The sequence below is a fragment of the Elgaria multicarinata genome, chromosome 4 (genome assembly GCF_023053635.1).
Source record: "Elgaria multicarinata webbii isolate HBS135686 ecotype San Diego chromosome 4, rElgMul1.1.pri, whole genome shotgun sequence".
Lineage (NCBI taxonomy): Eukaryota > Metazoa > Chordata > Lepidosauria > Squamata > Anguidae > Elgaria > Elgaria multicarinata.
Window position 1 is genome coordinate 56,376,800 of NC_086174.1, and position 19,590 is coordinate 56,396,389.

Consider the following 19,590-nt stretch of genomic DNA (forward strand, 5'->3'; position numbering starts at 1 on the left):
TTTGAACCTGGAACTCTGACTTGTCTCTTCCCTGATGAGCCAGAGTTTAAAACCATGGGTGGTTGTTGTGTGTGAAACAGGCTGCTGAATTAACAATGCTTAGCTGTCCAGACTTTTGATGCAGGAAAATCAAAATCTGGAACATTCTTCAGCAAGGTTTCATCACTTAACTCTGTGAGAAGGTGATAGAATTTCCCTTTAATTTGCCATCCCTCGAAATGGTAATCAGATATGTACTAACCATCAATAAGGAGGCTCCATGATAATAAACAAGAGCATATGACAAGAGTGTTTAATAAGAGTTGGTGATAATTCCAAGAATGTATAGCCTTTGGGGGAGCTATAAGTGATATCTTTTCGGACTAAATTAATATCTACTGGTGAAAATTCTTTAAGAGGAAGAAAAATTGAAACATTTTTCATGTAGTAATTAAAAACACACACATTTCAATTGTTTTGTCTCCTTTGGCACAGTGGAAGCCCTTCATTTGGGTACGCTAATGGCAGCCCATGGCTATTTCTTTCCCATCTCAGACCATGTTCTAACACTGAAGGATGATGGCACCTTTTACCGGTTCCAAGTGAGTATTGATGCATTATTTTATTGGTTTTCCACATCCTAGCAAGGTTTTCTGTATAAGTGTAAATAAGACAGAGTTCTGTTCACCATACGATGATCACCTACTAGCATAAGTGTAAACTGGCTTACCAATTCAATTGTGTGTGTGTGTGTAAGAGAGAAGTTGGGGCAGGGGAGATATACAGTTAGTGGTTATACACACAGAGAAATGGGCTTTTGCACATGTATACCTATCTAGTTGAAAAACCATGCATGCATATAGTTGCTTAGTCTGTAGTTCTGTATACATTTGCTGGCACTGTCTGCATAGAGCCATGTTACAAAACCAGGAGTAGGTCTGATCAGACTAGAAGGGATGGAGGAGAATTTAGTCACATGCACATTTTCTATAGTGACATCTAGCAGCCCTGTTCAGCCGGCAGTTTGCAGTGTGCTCAGTACTACTTATGTCTGAACATGGATCTGTGAGGCAGGGGACATTAAAGGTTTTGTCCACTGAGCCCTGTGGGATCTCTTCCCACACAGAGTTCTATGCAGACAAGCACGTATGGATCATGCTCATGGTCATTAAACCTCTATAGTTCAACAAGAGGGTTGGACCCAACCAACACAAAAAACATAGATTGCAATAATCAGAGGTAGATGCATAATAAAAATAATATTAAGCTAAATATGTTTTGAAATGTACTCAACTCTTCTTCATGAGAAACTTGAATCCAGTGAAAAGCATCACATAATTATGGAGGGAAAGAGATAAGCTTATCATTGGTCTTGTTCAACTTATTATTACTATTACAATAGATTTCCCCCCACACCTTTGTTCTTGCTCTAGAACATCACATAATTATGGAGGAAAACAGATCATCCTTGGTCATATTCAACTTACTATGATTCTTATAATAAAATTTCCTCCACAGATTCTTTCTTGCTCTAGAAACGCTTTGCCTTTCCTTTGTAGAGTTCAGATCTGATATTATATTATACAAAATCTTTCTCCTTTGCCCATAAATCATCATCATCATCATCATCATCATCATCATCATCATCATCATCACTGTTGTAGCCATTTTGATGTGCAGATTACTTTAGAACCTTTGTTCATTCGATGAATAGCCCCTAGATAGATTAATTGACTTTCTGGAAGTAGCATTGACCGAGAACTTCTGACTAGCCCAAAGCAGAGGTGAGCTGTGGAACCAGGCTGTTGTCCAACACCTGCAACTAACTTACTACTGATTTCTTGCTAGCCACTGCAAATCTCATTTCAAGCAACCTTTTGATACAGAAATGCAACAGCATATAGAAAAGAAGGTACCTCTCTTATACTGGAAATTATTTTCAGGCATGCATTGGCTTTATCTTGCAATTTAGAAATGGGGAATGGTGTTTAGGGGAAAATATAGACAATCTCCTCTGCATTGAATGGCCTGCTTTACAAAAACATCTGATATTATGTATAGTCACATACAAATAAACTAGATTACCAAATTATTCAGAATATCAATTTTTATTTGCTGTGTGACATTTACATTTGTTCTGTTTATAGTCTTAGCAACTCCCCAGAACTGTTAATTTTGCAAAACAAAGCAAAGCAAAGCAAATGTATGTAATGTTTGTGTTTTGCCTCCCCCCCCCCCGGTTATTTCAATTTTGTTTTGTTTTTCAGACACCCTATTTTTGGCCATCCAATTGTTGGGAGCCGGAAAACACAGATTATGGTCAGTGTGGATCTCTCTTCTCTTTCAGTCCGGAGTCTTGCATTGTATGGGTGAAAGTTTGTTTAAACCACCTGTTTCACTAGACCGCTCTTGGCCTTACTTTTCAAACCCAGGGCAAGAACTGCTAATGCTGAGCTCAAGATTGGCTTTGGTTTACAAAGTTTACTAAGGCAGAGGTCAAATCTGTGCATGAACTGGGAATACAAAAATAACATTCTTTTTGCCAAGCATTTTGTAAATACACTGATTCAGAAAATTATTCATAGGTAGCAATCTATCATTCATATTAGGTTGAAACAAGAGGAAGCAGCTAAAGTACCCAAAGCAGGGAACTGGTTCAAAGTGAGCCTATATACACTAGTTGCTGGGATGGGTGCTGTCGCACCTTGTCCTGCTTGTGGGCCTCTGGTCATCAGCTGCTTGGCCATTGCAAGAATGGAGTGATGGATTTGGTCTGATTCAGCATGGCTCTTAAGAACGTAAGAAGTGCCATGCTGGATCAGAGCATGGGTCCATCTAGTCCAGCACTCTGTTCACGCAGTAACCAACCAGCAGTTGACCAGAGACCAACAAAGCAGGACACGGTGCAACAGCACACTCCCACCCATGTTCCCCAGCAACTGATGTACACAGGCTTACTGCCTCGGATACTAATGTTCTTATGTTCCTATCAGTCATGAATAAGTAGCCAGGTATGCTAATGTCTTACTAACATATATTAGGCATTAATAGTTACTTAGATGTAGCTCCATTTCAGATGCAACTCCATAAAAATAGGAGTGCATTCATTTACCTCTTTAAGTGTTCTTATCAAAGACAGCAAGACTGTAGCACTCTTGATCATAGCCATAGGTTTCTATATTGTTATTTATGCCATCTAATATGGATCGAGGACTCGAAAAATTAAATTAAATGTTAAATATGAAGTACATCCAACATATTTCAAAAGGAATCAGCTTATTTATTGAAGATACAAAATATGAAGATAAAATGCATATTTAGGCAGTGTTAAAAATAACAATCTTTGATGTATTGCACTGAACTCTGACCTATCTATTTATTGTGCTGGATTGTCACCATTATTCTTCTCTGCTTTAGTGATAATTTTCTGGACTATTTAATTGTGATGAAAGGAACAAATTATTTCAGTTATAGCCTTAAGGTTAATATAGAGAGAATCAAAGAAGCATGTGCCTAGTAATGAAGTGAAAATTTGAAAAGTAGCTGAGAATAAGAAATCAGACCTCAGATACCGGTTGTTAAAATTATTTTTGCACATTGAACATTTGTGCTTAAATATGGCCTGAGGATGCATTAATCAGATTTAAGGGTTATTCAAATTACTCTGTGCCCTTAAATTCCAAGCCCACCTCATGTCCACCCAGCTTAGTCAGGAAATCAGAAGTCCTGGGGCTGAAGCGAATGTAGACAACATGCCTTTTAACCTAAAAACCTTTCACCTTGATAAAACCTCACAGACTGTAAGGCTTGGTCCTGGTACTGGAAAACAGACTGTGGGTTAGACCGTACTACGCCCTTGTTCAAATCAAGCCCTTATTCCATTGACCAAAACATCTCCAGGCTCAAAATCCTACAAAGTAATGTGCCCAAACTCTGATGGCTTACACAGTGTTAATGCCTTGTGGAATACAAACACAAATAAAATTTGGGGATACAAGTAGTGCTATACTAATTAGTAAATCATAGTTCAAAAAATATTAGTTGGCAAGATAAAAATACCTGCTAAAATCGCTGCCAGAAATCTAAAAGACCATAATATTCCGAACATTTATATAATGATTTAAATAAAGAGTGTTTAGACAAGGGCATCATATTATAGGTAAAAATCTTGACTCCTGAACGATGCAAAAAATATAACATTGGGTACTTTTCCCTGCCGTTTACACTGAATCATGCTGTTATAGACTAGAAACATGCCTGGCTGAAGGCCACACGAACTGGTGATGGGCAACACATGGCCTGCAGGCCACCTGCCCCACCCGGTCCTTTTTTGTGACCCGTTACCCCCAAATTACTGCTGCTGCTGAATTGCCATTGGATTTTGATGGCACTTGGCAATGGTGTTAAAAAAGGCACCAAAAGGTGCATGGAGAATACAGTTTTGTGTTAAAGCAAGGTGCACGCTCCTTGCTTTCTTGCTGCCAAATTTGGTGTTTGTGGGGGAGGCTCCCAGGGGGTGGGAAATGCCCCCCAGATCCTCCAAAGCTGCCCACCCCTGATGTAGACTGATCACTTGCACTGACTCAAGATGTAGCCAATCCACTGGAGCACCACTGGATCAAAGATCAGGAGGGATCAAGATTCACTTCTGTATAAATAGTGATTGGAGTAGTAGCTACAGCAACTGTGGCTTTTGTCCTAGGTACAGTTTTGTGAGAGAAAATTCTATTGTATTCAGTGGAGCTTACGTCCACACCCAACAGCAGAAGGCTAAGAACTTCGTGTAATCGCTATGTCATCTCTCCTATAATGGTAATGAATTAGGGCATGATCCTATAGAACAAAACTTTCATTATATTTCCTTAAGCTAAGGTAGAATAGCACCTTTGTGCCAAACCACCTTATCAGAAGGCTTGTTATCTATTAGTTGATCAAATACAAACAACATATGGCACCCAACTGAGAGGCTGTAAAGCAGCCCAGTACATATTCTTTTGCATGGTCCACCACAGTCAATGGTGGACCATGCAAAAAGCAAGATAGCTTTTTTGATATACAACCTGTACTGGCTCCATGTCTGCCCCTGTCAGCCGTAATGAGCTCCACATTTTCACAGGTGCTTTTCCTATGCTTTTAACTTATGCCTTACAGAAATTAAGCAAATTATTCTTTCCCCAACACTTTGCTTTCATGCCGAGAGAAGCTTCACAGGCTAAATTGTTGCATAGTATTATTAGGTATGAGTATATTAGAAAATGGCTTATTCTGGTTATTTGTGTTCTGTGGGAAATAATTGTTCCATTATTGCTGGGGAGGGGGGAAGTCAGAGCAAAGGATAGTGTTTCCTCTTGCCTTTCCAGAGATTAGTAGCATATTCTGAATAATGAGGAATAAAATTGCAGGGCATTGATATCATTGGCATAGTCAAAGGATAAAACAGCATGAGGGGTATTGAATATCAATGCTGTGCACATGTTTGCTTAAGGAGTCAGATTTCAAAGCGAGATGTGTAATAAAGTCCGAGCATAGGATTGCACTCTTTGGAAACAATCCATTTTAGTGAAATGTTGACCCTAGCAAAGACCACACTCAAAAGAATTGGAAGGTCAATCCAGCCATTTGTCCCTGTTTCTGGGTATCCTTCCTTCTCTCACTTCATCTTAGAATTGATTCAAGCATGAATATACATAATTTGATATCTCATCCCTTGGTGACGTCTTTCCTGATATGCAACTAAATGTGTACACTGGCTCCTGTGAAATATATTACGTCTGAGATTAAGCTGGGCAATATGGAAGCTCTGCTTGTGTTATTAGATCCATTAAGGCTATGTCCAGTATGCAGTACACCACTTGCTGTTGTAGCTGCCAAGTGATAAATATGCCTGTATGAACACTTACGCCATTTCTTCACCTGCCTTTTTTCCAGAGATTGTCCCAGGATCATCCCTGTGCATGCAAGTGACACACAGGAGATCCCAGGAGCAGGCAGGGACGATCCTTCCATTTTCCTGGGATAATCCTTAGGTGTAGAAAGGGCCTAAGTCATTCTGCCTGGACACTCATAGCTTGGTCATAATCGCAGATAATTGTAACGATAGACAAGCTTCTTCTTCAAGAGGAGATGTGCTGTTCTCCTACTACGTGCATTTGAAGCTGCCATTTTTTTTTATGAGGCAAGATTTAAATATATTAAATAAAGGATATGCATTTTAGGGTCCATGGGCAATATCCAGTGTAACACTACTGCTAATGTAAATTACATTGCATTAACATAAGTGACTTTTAGCACAACAGCAGTAGCATTTGTTGGCAGGACAGGTTTCCCTAGGAAACCCATCAAACCACCAAATGCTACTGGCAATGGGCTAGAGGATGCCTACGCTACCACACCGCCATTTGTATCAGTGGCAGAGTAGCACTGGGTACTGCCTCTAGTCAGATGGACATCAAAGTTAGTTGTTTACCCCCACTACCTACTTCATCTAAGTACAGTCTAGTTCTTTCTCAACAACTGACTCAGCTTCCACTATATATATAGAAAGCTGTGGGTTTCCTACAAAGTAAATATATCTAAAGTATAATTAGTCCACTTGTTTGTTCACAGTTTGGAATCTTATAATTATCTGGTCCCTCCTGACCAAAAAGAAAAGCTAAAACAATCCCCTACCCCAAACATAAGGAGTTTCAATGAGTTTGAAGGTACAATTAAGCTGCTGACAGTAGGGAAACACACACACCCAACAATTTGAAGGGGAAACCCCCCCCTGAAAAGGACTGTTCTGTTGGAGTGTGTTTATAAACTGTTGCTAGGAAAGGAAGAGCCAAGGGTGCCTCATGTGTATGTTTCTTGGTAGGAATTCTCAGTAACAAGGCATTTTGTAACCTACTTGAATGTAATCTTATTTTCTCATATTAATTTGTTGGGGCCCCGTTTGGCATACGCATTAAGCATACATTAGGAATCTTGAGTGCAGAGAACAGCTGCCCTGTGCGTGTACACTTGCAAAGCAGTCCATTGTACAAGGGGGGAAATAAGTGGATCCACAGATCCTACTATTTATTTATTTATTTATTTATTTATTACATTTTATATACTGCCTGATAGGCGAGGCTCTCCGTGCAATACACAATTAAAACCATAAAAATACAATAAGTATACAATAAATTTAAAACGTTAAAAGGCAAACGTTCAATATAAAATCAGATAAATTACAGTCCAGGGAAAGCCTGTGTGAAGAACATTTTTGGGAGGCATTTAAAAACTATTACATTTTCCGCCTCCCAAACCACATGAGGGAGGGTTTTCCAGAGGGTGGGTGCTGCTACCAAGAAGGCCCGCCATCAAGGTTCTTCATAGTGGCATTCTGTTCATTTTGGAATAGCCAGCAGGACCTCCTCTGAAGATTGTAACTGTCGTCTGGGTGTATGTAAGGGAAGGCGATTTGCTGGGTATGCTGGTCCCAAGTGGTTTAGGGCTTTATAGGATAATAACGTAACCTTGTATATGGCTTGGTAGCTAACCATAAGTAGGTTGATACTGGATGATGCTAAGTGCAGTTATGCTAGCCGCTGGTGCAGAAATGGGTGCAGATCAGCAGGTGTGCATGCTCATTGCATGCACACTGTCCAATGATATCCCCATTACCCTTGCATAGTATACAAGGAAAAACATATTCCATTAATTTGTCAGTGTGGATGGAAATGTGCATCTGAACATCATACCTTGGGGCCACAGATTCTTGCCATGCATTATTATTATTATTATTATTATTATTACTACTACTACTACTTAAAATTGGAATAATATCACAATGAAGTACTGGCATTTGTATATGCCATCTCTGTCTGTTGAGCACATGCGGGAGTTCTTTGGTATAGACCTTGATCCAGTCCGAGTGTTGACTGGTGTTCAAAATTAAAACATTATCTGCACTTAAGCAGTTTCCATTTCTTTTGACTTCAGTGGAAACGGAACCCACTCAAGCATTCTGAATAAGATTATGAGGGAAGGGACATAGGAGAAGTCTGTTTCCACTGAAGTCAAAGGAAATGGAACCTGCTGGAGCTTCAGAAAATACGTTAACTTTGAAAACCTGTCAAGACAAAGGGGCTGCATTAAAGTACCCGGGTGTGTTGAAAAGAGAAGAGAAGACAAATGCAAATATTATCACTGTGGTTGTGACATTACTTTTCTGATTTCCCTATTATTTAGATAATGTGATGTAATGTATAGCATAAACTTATATAACTCTTCAAATTAGATCATACCCTTTACAAGCTGTGTCTATCTTCCTATGGTGCCCTAAACAGCTGTAATCATTTATAAAACATATGTGGTAACATCCTCTGTTTTAGCAGAAGGTGATCACATTGAATACAAAAAAAGGTTAAGTAATCCAGTTCATTCAAACAAAAGATTTAATTCACCAAGGGGGATCTACACTACTGTTTTAAAGTGCTTTAAAGCACTTTGAAAATGTTTTGAAAACTGTATATGCAGTGTGTCCTGGGCCCCAACAGTTGTCAAAACAGCGCTTTAAAGAGTTTTAAAGCAGTAGTGTAGATCCTGCCCAAGTGAAAACAGAACAGAGTTCTAAATAGGGGTAGAGGGAACACAAACACATAAACCAAAACTCACTTCTCGTTTGAAAGTCATACTTCAAATTTTGCAATAGAGTGTCCAATTAAAAAATGTGTACCAAATGCATATATTAGTATAACGAACATTAAAATGCCTTAAATTAAGAAAATTGTTTGCAAAAACGTGTGCACTAGCCAAAATTGCATACAAAATCCATGTGTTAGGAGAAATGCACACAAATGTGTACAAATTTTCAAGCAAATTTTCTTTTAAAAAGATCTCAATGATTGAGCTGACTGGAATTTAAGATTAGAGAATTCTTACAGATCAGGACAAACCAAAGTTAAGACTGGAAAAATAGAATCAGAGAAATCAAAATTGACAGATTAGCCTATCTCTTGAACTTCTAAAAGTCCAGAAATCCCTTCCCCCAAAGAAGTCTCCTGAATGTTCAAGTGATAATGGTTCCCAGGAATACCTTTCAGCAGGTTTAGCTATTTGCCATCAGTGTCCTCTTTTAGTTATCTTCAGTTATTTGCAGGGTTCCTAAGAGGTTCCTTTTAAAAACATCATGGAATGTTCAGCTAGTCCAACCTGCAGAAGCCTCATATTGGTATGGCTTCAGTGTAAGGAACAAAATAGAATAATTTCAGTTTCTTACAGCAAACCAAAATCTTTTCAAAATCGATTTGGTTTAGTTTTACAAAAACTAACATTTGGCCCATATTAGCATCGTTAATTTCTACACCACTGTTCTACTCAGTGAATACTCAGATCATCTTCCAAAAAAGGAGGGAAAAACAAAATTTCTCGGCTGCCTCACTACATCTGTGTGAAGGAACACAAAGTCAGAGAGGACACAGATCCTAATCCCAGGTATTATATTTAGGCTGTAGTTTATAAGATGTTTTAGCTTAGGAGCGGTGCATTTTCTATCAACAAATGGCAGAAAGTAAGGTGAATCAAAACAACTAAGTATCTCAGATCTATTCAAATGAATTATTAGAATGTAAGCCTATGTGGCAGGGTGTTGCTGTTTTATTCTTTTACTATGTACAGCACCATGTACATTGATGGTGCAATAATAATAATAATAATAATAATAATAATAATAATAATAATAAAAAAAAATGTTTACCTCCAGTGGTAGTCAATGAGAGCCATAGAATTACTGAATTACTGCTTTTGACACACACTACATCTTAGTGAAAAATAGCCCTGTTTGAATAGACCCTAGCCTTTGAAACTGAAACATAGGGTAGAGACGCAGTAGTCAGGAACCTCTGGTTGAATAGAAAGCTTATTAAGCTTTTAGATCTTGATGTCTGGGGATTTAGATAGTGTCGGAGATAGCAAGAAATGATTGATTATTTTTTGTGTTCCAGCGGTTTACCTCTGCAAGCGAACAATGCAAAACAAAGCACGGCTTGAGCTAGCAGACTATGAAGCAGTAAGTACCTGGGGCCTTTCCTGGAACTGAGATGTCAAATAAATGAGACTCTGAAACTTGGTAGTGTACAGGGAGCAAGACCACGTGATCCTTTATTATTATTATTTTGCTTCTGAAAAATAGGACTTCAAGAACTTTAACATTCATGCAGATGTACTGAAACTGGTGCTTGATTTTGGTGATTTTAAATCCACCTACTATGATGAACTACTAAGAATAGAGAAGGGAGCAGTGGCAAAAGTGGAATTCATTTAATTCAAGTTTAGATCCCTTAGAGACTTTGCACTTGCTGCAATAACATCTGTACATGGAGCAGATACCTTTTTTGGCCTGTGTTGATTCTGAATCAAAAAGCTGCATCACAGGACAAAATCAGGGTTTCTTCAAGTGCTATTATCATATTGTTTAAAGTGCAGTGTGGGTGGGGTGTCCCCTCTCCTTTGCAGATCTGTGAGTTGGGAAGCCAATGCACACATTGGCTTAATGCCAACCTGGGTACTTGTGCTGGAAAAATACACTTGCACTTCATTTCAAACAACAGACAATTTGTGCTTTTCCACATGAAGATAGGGCAAAGATTGCTCAAAATATCTATATCTGTAAATGCAAAACTGATATTTGAAATTATCTCAAACATCTTTCTAAAGAATTTTCTACTATTCTACAGAATTGTACACTAGAGTACCCTTTCCTAGTACGCTGCAGGCTAGATTTGTAACACAAATGTCCTAGCCAGAATCAGTTTAGTCAGCCCCAATATAACAGCCAGAAAGAGGCTTGCAATGGAATTCTATGCATGTCTTACTCAGAAGTAAGCCCCACCATGTTCAGTTGAGCTTACTACCAGGTGAGACTGTGAAGGATTGCAGCTAGAAGTGAGTAGGCCAAATTCTACTTTTAGTTTCCTCAGCCTAAACGCAGAAGAGTCCTACTGTAGCTAGTAGAGTGATATACCCTTTATATTTCAGGCTTGCCTTCTGAATTACTCATTTAATTGTACAAGTTTTCCCATCAGCCATGCCTGGATCTAAAAATGTAATGTTTATTTATATATGACTTACTTCTGAGAAAAAAACATTGGTATGCTGTGAAACTGGAGAAGCACAGCAGTGCTGAGTCTTTCTTGGAAGTAGATCAGTATGTGAATACAACACTGATTTACCATTTTTAGATGTAAGGTTAACCTGTGGGAAAAAGCCATCGTTGACCTAAAAACCTACGTGCTGACCCAGCTATCCCTTGTCAACATGGAGGCACCAGTGTGCATGGAGTTCTTTCTCATCCACAAACCACTTTCCCAGCCAGCTGCTGGCTGGTGCAGCTCTGCATTTAGAAAGAAAATGCCATGGAAATGGAGGTCACAACGATCTCTGGACTAGGGCATTTCTATGAAAAAGAAGTCCCTAGGTATCATCTCATTTTATGATTGTGCTTTAAATGTTCTGAGGCTGTTTAAATCTTTATTGTATTATTTATTTTATTTTATTTTTAACTTGGGCCACAGCTAGACCTAAGGTTTATCCTGGGATCTTCCAGGGTTCGCCCCTGCCTGAGCACTGGATCCCCTGTGTGTCACCTAGATGAACAGGTTTGACCCCTGGATGATACAGGGATAAACCTTAGGTCTAGCTATGGCCTTGCTTTCTTATGTGAGCTGCCCTGAGAACATTTTGTTATAGGGTGGTATATAAACATCATAAGCAAACAAACAGACCCATTAAAAAGAGACCAGTAATACCAGAGGACAGTTACAATGACTTGGATTATTGAATAGGATTTTTAAAAAAGTAAACTCGGATACATTTATTTTAGGAAGATTTCTGGCTGCCTGAGGATCTCCCCCTGTTATCATTAAAAATAGCATCTAAAAAGAACCACACAGCCATAAGCAGCCAACAGTTTTCACAGAACCTAGCAGGAACTTGTGAATCAGTGATGATGTCAAACTACAGCTACCTCGTGGAACAGTCGACCTGAAAGCCTGTACAAACTTTTTTTCCAAAAGCGACCCTAGAAACTTGCTAATATGTGGTATGTTTTCAGGAGAGCTTGGCCAGGTTACAGCGAGCGTTTGCACGGAAATGGGAGTTTATTTTTATGCAAGCAGAAGCACAAGCAAAGTGAGTTCCACTGACATTTTGTTGCTGGATTTGTCCCTGTCATGTCAAGAGGTATTTCAATTTACGTTCTTTATATTGCATATCTACCACACCATCAACAGAGTGGACAAGAAAAGAGACAAAATAGAGAGAAAAATCCTTGATAGCCAGGAGAGAGCGTTTTGGGATGTACACCGGCCAGTGGTATGTACATTAATGGAACACTGAAAATAATTATGTGTAAGATGGTGAATTAGCATCTGCCTGGGACTTGGAGGGATAAATTTATGACTACACTGGGCTACTTCAGACAGTATACTTTTGCTCACATGAGCTTACACAGCGCACAGGTGCCATGTTATGTGAGATCTCACTTTCTGGCAGGGAAGAACTTCTGAGACCTTAGACATACCACATATTAGACAGTCCATGAGATCACAGTTGATTCTTTTGATCAAAAACTATGATGTTCTAATTAACACCGTACATTAACTTCTGCTCACAACTGGCGTCAGCAAAACATGCAGCCTCTAAACTAGCCAAAAATCTTATCTGTTTTCAATATGATTTCCTAACCCGTTTTCATTACTGCTGACTTGCATAGTTTTGCTTTCAAGGAAACACACAGTGAAATTGATTTGTAAAGATTTCAACCACTGTAGCAAATTAAAAGAAGTGTACTAGCAGGCTAGCACTTATTACTGCTGGGTGTATTGTTAGGGATGTAATGAATATCTGTATTTCGTGGTTGGGAACAAAAACATCACATGATTTCAGAGAAGTGTCTTGAATGATAGTGGCAGGTGTCCAAACAGTTTTTATGGATACATGCATGAATGATGATGTTGTTCAAGATATTGTGCACTTAAATCCATTGCACAGAGTGGGAAGGGATATTCTTATTGAGGAAAGGTTACAGTGTTTGGGTCATCCTATTTTCCTTCAGTTAAGATCTCATCTAACCAGCAAACAAACAATTTAGAAACCCTATCCTCATGCAAATTGAACGTTACCCGATACCCACCCAGCCAGAACGGCTTGGCTGGGAAGCGGCCGTTGCCAATGGGGAAGAGGAGAATAAAGGCAGCGCACATGCTTAGGCAAGTGTGTCTTTGAAGCAGGGCGGGGCTGGGACTGTAAGAGCCCTCCCACCGAAACCCTTGGCCTTTTTCGACTCAGCTCCCACCCACCCTCTCTTAATCTAGTGTGGGATTAGCCAGTCGCTCCCTTTGGAAGGAGGGCTGAGTAGGAATTTCCCCTACCATTAAAGTGGGTAGGTTTTTGCCTACTTCATACTGGAATTGCTAAGGTGGAGGGTGGATAAATAGGTGGGTGCTTACAGGGATGTGCGGGAATTAGCAATATCAGAATAGGGACGGTGAGCACTATGGCACCTTTTGGTGATTGGCATATCCAGTGGACCTGCTCCTAGGGAACTGTGAGGCTCCTGTGTCAGGATATGGTTTGCCTTTGGAGACCCTCCTGCCTCACCTACCCTGAGCTGTGAGGCACAGGGAGGGGGGTGAAGTGAGGCCGTCTCTCCACACTTGCAGGGTAGCATATAAGAAAGGAGCCAGGTTTTACCCGACCCCTGGCTTTGGCGAGTGCTCGCCCATCAAGCCAGGCAAGTGGCCTGAGAAAGGACACATCGATTCTCGCACTTTCACTTGCTGATCCTGGGAGGGGAGAACTACCCATGTTATTCAAAGAAAGAGGCCCTAGTTTAACCCAAGTTCTGGTGTCTGTGTCTTTATTCTATGCTTCCTTCTCCAGTCGCAACATTTTTGCCGATATGTGATCTTACGTTTAGATGAGTCAAACATATCCATGGAAATACTCTTTTGCACGTCCTTATTGCTAAAATTCTCATCATACCACTCACGGAGGGGCACGAGAATCTTAAAATCATGGATATAAACTGAAATAACCATTTAATTGATTTCAGTATTTTTTAAGTTCTTCTCTGTGCTATTTAATATTTTCAGAAAGTAACAGGCACAGTGAAGATTTTTCATTATAAAAACACCAGATTTTTAGAAAAGTGGGATGAATTTGGTTTGGGTGTATTAGGATAAGTACATGAAGCAGGAAGCTGCTACAGATGGTGAGTGGAGTTTATGACAGCATCAGAACAGAGCAGCATTTTCTGAGCTTGGTGAAAAGCCAAAAAGCCGGGAAAGGAGACCAAAGAAATATCCTGTATATTGTGACATATCTAGAGCTAGAGAGTCAACAACTAAACCCCCTTATTTCTTTATCTGGTTTATATAAATGTAGTTTTCTATTTTGAAAGGTTACAGAACCAGTTCCAAAATATTGCTCAAATATAAAGATCATTAGGTGACACTGCAAAGTTATGGCCACTAACCTGCCTCATAGGCTTTTTGTTTTATAAATAATAAAACAATTGTGAAGCATTAGGAACACTTGAAAGTGCAGTCATACTTTGCAATAGGCGCAGGAAGGTCAAATGAGTTTATCTGTATGGGATGCAACAAATTAGGACAACGGGCTTGATACATACCCTCAACATTTTGTTGGACATGACTAGTGATAATTAGGGATGGGTGAAAATATATGTCCAGTTCATTTATTAATAAACACTTACCAAAATACTAGGAATAGGCGAATTTGTACATTTCAGGTTCTCTATTTTGCATTTTCCCACTCTTACATTTGGTTAGTCCTAACCTTTCAGTTGCCTTTAAAAAAAAAGTTGTATATAAATTCATATACATTTTGAGTGCCTTTCTCCTAATACATGTATTTTACACTATTTTTCCTAAAATAATATTTTTACAAGCAATTTTCTTAATATAATGCATTTATGAATATTATTTCATAAATATATGCATTTTTTGTGTGCACTTTCCTCTAATTTATACATTTTTGTATGCATTTCTGATTGGCAAACTCTATTGCAGAATTTGGGGAAGTGTGCTTTTCAAAGGATTACTAAGTTTCTATTTGCATATTGGTTTGAAAGTGTGAAATGAGATCTCATTAAAATGCAAACAGGATAATTTTCTTCTCCATCCATACAATTTCCAATTTTCTTCATAAACGGGATGGAAAGAACTTGAGTTTTGTTTTGTTTTGTTTTTAAACAACTGAATGTAGAAGAAACCACGCTGTTTTATACTGTATGCTTTTATCTGTACGCCGCTCTGAGATCTTAATGATATAGGGCGGGATATAAATGTTTTAAATAAATAAAATAAATAAATAAAACTGACAAATGTATCCTACCAGAAGGCTTTGAGTGCTTGCCTCTTAAAAGTCTGTGTTTACATTGGGAAAAAACAAGGTTTTCTCCAGGAAAAAAAAAAAACCCAGATAATTTTGAAAAATAGAAAGAAAAAAAAAACAATGCTCCTATATTTAAAATTTTATAGTTTGTCATGTTTCAGAGTAAAATGTGAAAAATCAACTTTAATACCGTTCGGACTGTGTTTTGAGAAATGTAAAAAACAAGCAGCCCTTAAATAGAAATGGGACATTTCATTTTTTTCCTAATGTTGTACAGCTCTATTTCATAATCACAGGCGACCAGAGAGATTAGTGAGTGTGTGGGTCATGAATTACTGTTTTTACAGGAAAATACATTTTCAAAGAAACAAGGCTGGTAGGAGATGGTTGTCATCATCATATGTCAAATACAGGTCATCCATCAGTCTATCATTTTCTCTGATGTTGGAAAAATACTGGATAGTGTCATGTATAGGGTGTCAAATACTTCTAGGAAAAAGGATAATTTTAAAAGTTGAGTGGACTACTTTGCCTTGCATTTCTCATCAGCTTCCTGACATTGATCAAGAATGCCCCATTGGATCATGGAAGGCTGTGTTTTGAAGGCCAGCTTTATACACACACACTCATGCAAAGCTCCATCCAAACGAGTGTTTTATTGCATGCTCATTACTGGGCACTCACGGAGTTTGCTCAAATCCCTAACATGATGTCATCTGCCTCCCTCATGCCTTCCGCCCCTTCTGGCCTTCCTCGTGTGACAAAAAAACCCCCCTCTTTCAGTCCGATGTTTTTTTAAACTCTGAATTGCTGCTCTCTCCTGCTGTGTGCAGGAGAAGCAGCACCATTAGAACACCAGACTCAATGGGCCTCGTACTCGTTGTGTACTTCCTCTTCTTGAAAGAGGAAGTAACTTGAGGAAGGAAAACGCGGGCGGAGAAGCGAGGTAGGGAGCGTGTTAACCCCCGTGTGATGGAGATCGCACACACACAGTCAGTGCCCTTTTGAAGTTTTTGGAGGACACAGAATGTCCAAAGTCTTTTTGGAGCCCTAGTTCATAATCTAGCTAAACTGTTGCTCCATCAAGATGGTGAAAAAGCATGAATTCTCATACTCTCCCACCACATTTAAACATAAGTCTGACTATAAGTGCTGAGAATTTGTGTGATCCTCCCACTGTCTTGGGAGAAACTTGTGTGAATCACCTACAGATAACAGCTGTATTGCATGTTACATTTTAGGTGTGGGGGCAGTGCATGGACACTTCCCCAGCACACATATGGGGGTACTGCTGCTTTGGTAAGTGCATAATACAGACCTTGACAGCCTACAGGTGAAGCATATCCTTTAAATGTAAAGGATCCCAGATTCAATCATGGTCTTTCCAGTTGGAAATATCTTGGCTAGAAGGACAGGGAAAGAGAGCTACTGCCAGTCAGGTGGACAGCAAAAGATACAAAAAGCCCATGATTAAGAAAAGTAGCATGGTGTACTTAAAAGGGGATGACAAAATAAAACACAGCTGGTGTTAATTGTACTTTAACACTAATTGCCATGCTAAAGGAGGTACTAAAATAAAATCAGAACCTGTCCAGTGTGTGATATTCTCCCACAGTGTATTTAAATTAGCTTAAGTAATCATCCCATGAAACATCAGCTTGTAAAGCAGCAGTGGCAACAAGATCTAATTTAATCATTTATTATGAAAACCAGATGCTTTATGGCTACAGATAGAGCTGAGAATGATGGACCAATAGCTATACAGTTATTCACTATTTTATTATAGTGATTAATCAATACATCTACATTTATTGTTCTGGATTTCTAGGATCTAATCAACAAACGGTAGAGGAATAGCTCATTTGGACTGAGACAGTGAATGGTAGTTAGTATTTTTCTTTGCATTGCTAGGATTTTTATTTGTGTGTATGCATATATTTGTGTACACTGCCTGCCAGACGATGTATTCTGCACTAGCTGGACCATAATCAAGGGCAGTTTAACTGTAGCCTTCTCCAGGGGTGAAGTACCTATGGTATTCCAGATGCATTGGACTGTAACTCCCACCATTCCAGTCCATTTTCTATGCTGATTGGAATTGGAGTCCAACAGAACTTTGGTGTTTTATGAGAACTTTGTTCTTTTTTAAAATGTATTTTTAATATGGTGTTTTTTATTCTTTTATTCTATTTGTTGTTCACTGCTCTGAAATCTTTTGGCTGGGGAGTGGTATATAAATATTGTAAGTAAATAAACATCTGGAGAGCCACAGTTGTTCCATCCCAATCTAGTACTATAGTCTAATCTTGAAGTTTTGCGTGGAGGCAGCATGAGGAACATTCACAACTCCACTGGATTTTTGAAGTGAAAAGGATTTGTTTGCCAACACATTGCCTTTTAAAAAATGACCTATACCACAGATGCTTGGCTGTGGTCATAAGCCACTTGTACTCTTAACAGTGAAATTTATGCATACTTACTTTGAAGGAAGACCACTCTCTTCAATGGAGCTTACATCTACATTAACTGTGCACAGATTTGCAAAAGAAGGGGCGAGGAAACCTGGGAGCAACAATGCTGAGGGCTGAAGTCAAATGTCCTTAATTCAAAGCCAAATTATCAGCTGAATGCACTAAACATGTAGCTATGACATGTGTTTATTCTTTTATATTTTTAGCCTGGATGTGTAAATACTACTGAAGTGGATATTAAAAAGTCTTCTAGAATGAAAAACCCTCACAAAACAAGAAAGGTATGTTATAGTCTTCCATTACTATTTACATATATGGTAAACATTTTTCCTTTCCTTGTGGTAAAGAAATCCATTATATTAATTCCAGGTATGTTTAATATTAATAACCTTCTTCTAAAGTGGGGAAAAAGCTTGAGTTTACTCTAGATAAGTTAAATAGCAAGGCTTTTCTTATGGTATTAATTTTCTTATGAATTTATCTAATGGTATGAAAAGTACAGAGTTTTCTGTAAAACACAATAAATATGCACCAGATCTAGGTGGCCATCTGGACTTGGAGAACAGAATGAAGTACAGCTGTGGATGTTCAAAGTAGTGAACATGTGCTGTCCTACTATTATAAGAGCAGGTGTACAGTGTACACTTCTGGTCACCACACCTTATTTTTTTTTTTATAGAGATCGAAAAAGTGCAGAAAAGGGCAACTAAAATGATTAAGGAGCTGGAGCATTTTCCCCATGAGGGAAGGTTACAACAACTGGGATTGTTTAGCTTGGAAAAAAGGAGGCTAAGGGGAGACACGATGGAGGTGTACAAAATTACGCATGGTGTGGAGGATGTCGATAGGGAGACACTTTTCCCCCTCTTTCAAAACACTAAAACCCGTGGTCATCCCATGAAGCTGATTGGTGGGAGATTCAGGACAAATAAATGGAAGTACTTCTTCACACAGCGCATAGTTAAATTATGGAGCTCACTACCACAAGATGAAGTGATGGCCACCAATTTGGATGGCTTTAAAAGGGGGTTGGATAAATTCCTGGAAGAGAAGGCTACTAGCCCTGATGGTTATGTGCTACCTCCAGTATTCAAGGCAGTGAGCCTGTGTGCACCAGTTTCTGGGGAACATGGGTTGGAGGGTGCTGTTGCACCATGTCCTGCTTGTGGGTTCCTGGCCAATGTGTGAACAGAGTGCTTGACTAGATGGACCCTGATTCTGATCCAGCAGGGCACTTCTTATCTTCTTATGTTCTTAGATGTAGTGCTGTGATTTAGAGCAGCCTTCCCCAAGCTGGTGCCCTCCAATTATTTTGAACTTCAACTCCTATCAGCCCCAGCCAGCATGGCCAATGGCAGGAATACTGGGGGAGACTTTTAGTCCAAAACATTTGGAGGCACCAGCTTGGGGAGGGCTGGTTTAGAGCATGTCTGTTGAGCTGATGGTTCCTCCATGTGTGACTCTACTCTCAGCTGTGTCCTGTCCACCAAGAAGTATACCAATGGGGAACTTCACTGGCATTAACAACCGCTCAAATCAATGGGCTCAGGGGTTGTGCTGTAAGTCCTGGTTGGTGCCAACTTCCCCGGAGATGATGTATGAATATTTGTAGTTGTGCTGTACTGCAAAGTGGCTTCCTTGGGACCCAAAATATTTGTGATTGGTAGAAATCACAAAACATGTTTTCCATGTTTGATTTCTAGTAATAAGGTTAGTAAAATAATAACAATGGCAAGGAATGGATCCTTGAGCCAGCCTT

The 19,590-nt window shown here is 39.2% G+C and overlaps 1 protein-coding gene across 4 annotated transcripts in view; it reads left to right on the forward strand.

Annotated features, from left to right (window-relative positions):
- Nucleotides 1-19,590, forward strand: part of RGS7 (regulator of G protein signaling 7) — a 169,883-nt gene that overhangs the window by 127,627 nt on the left and 22,666 nt on the right. For all 4 annotated transcript variants that reach the window (XM_063124332.1, XM_063124335.1, XM_063124334.1 and 1 more), the window contains 6 exons: nucleotides 475-581; nucleotides 2,247-2,298; nucleotides 9,948-10,012; nucleotides 12,056-12,132; nucleotides 12,234-12,315; nucleotides 18,038-18,112. In XM_063124332.1, the coding sequence (XP_062980402.1) occupies nucleotides 475-581; nucleotides 2,247-2,298; nucleotides 9,948-10,012; nucleotides 12,056-12,132; nucleotides 12,234-12,315; nucleotides 18,038-18,112 (458 nt within the window). The remainder of the gene's footprint in view (nucleotides 1-474; nucleotides 582-2,246; nucleotides 2,299-9,947; nucleotides 10,013-12,055; nucleotides 12,133-12,233; nucleotides 12,316-18,037; nucleotides 18,113-19,590) is intronic.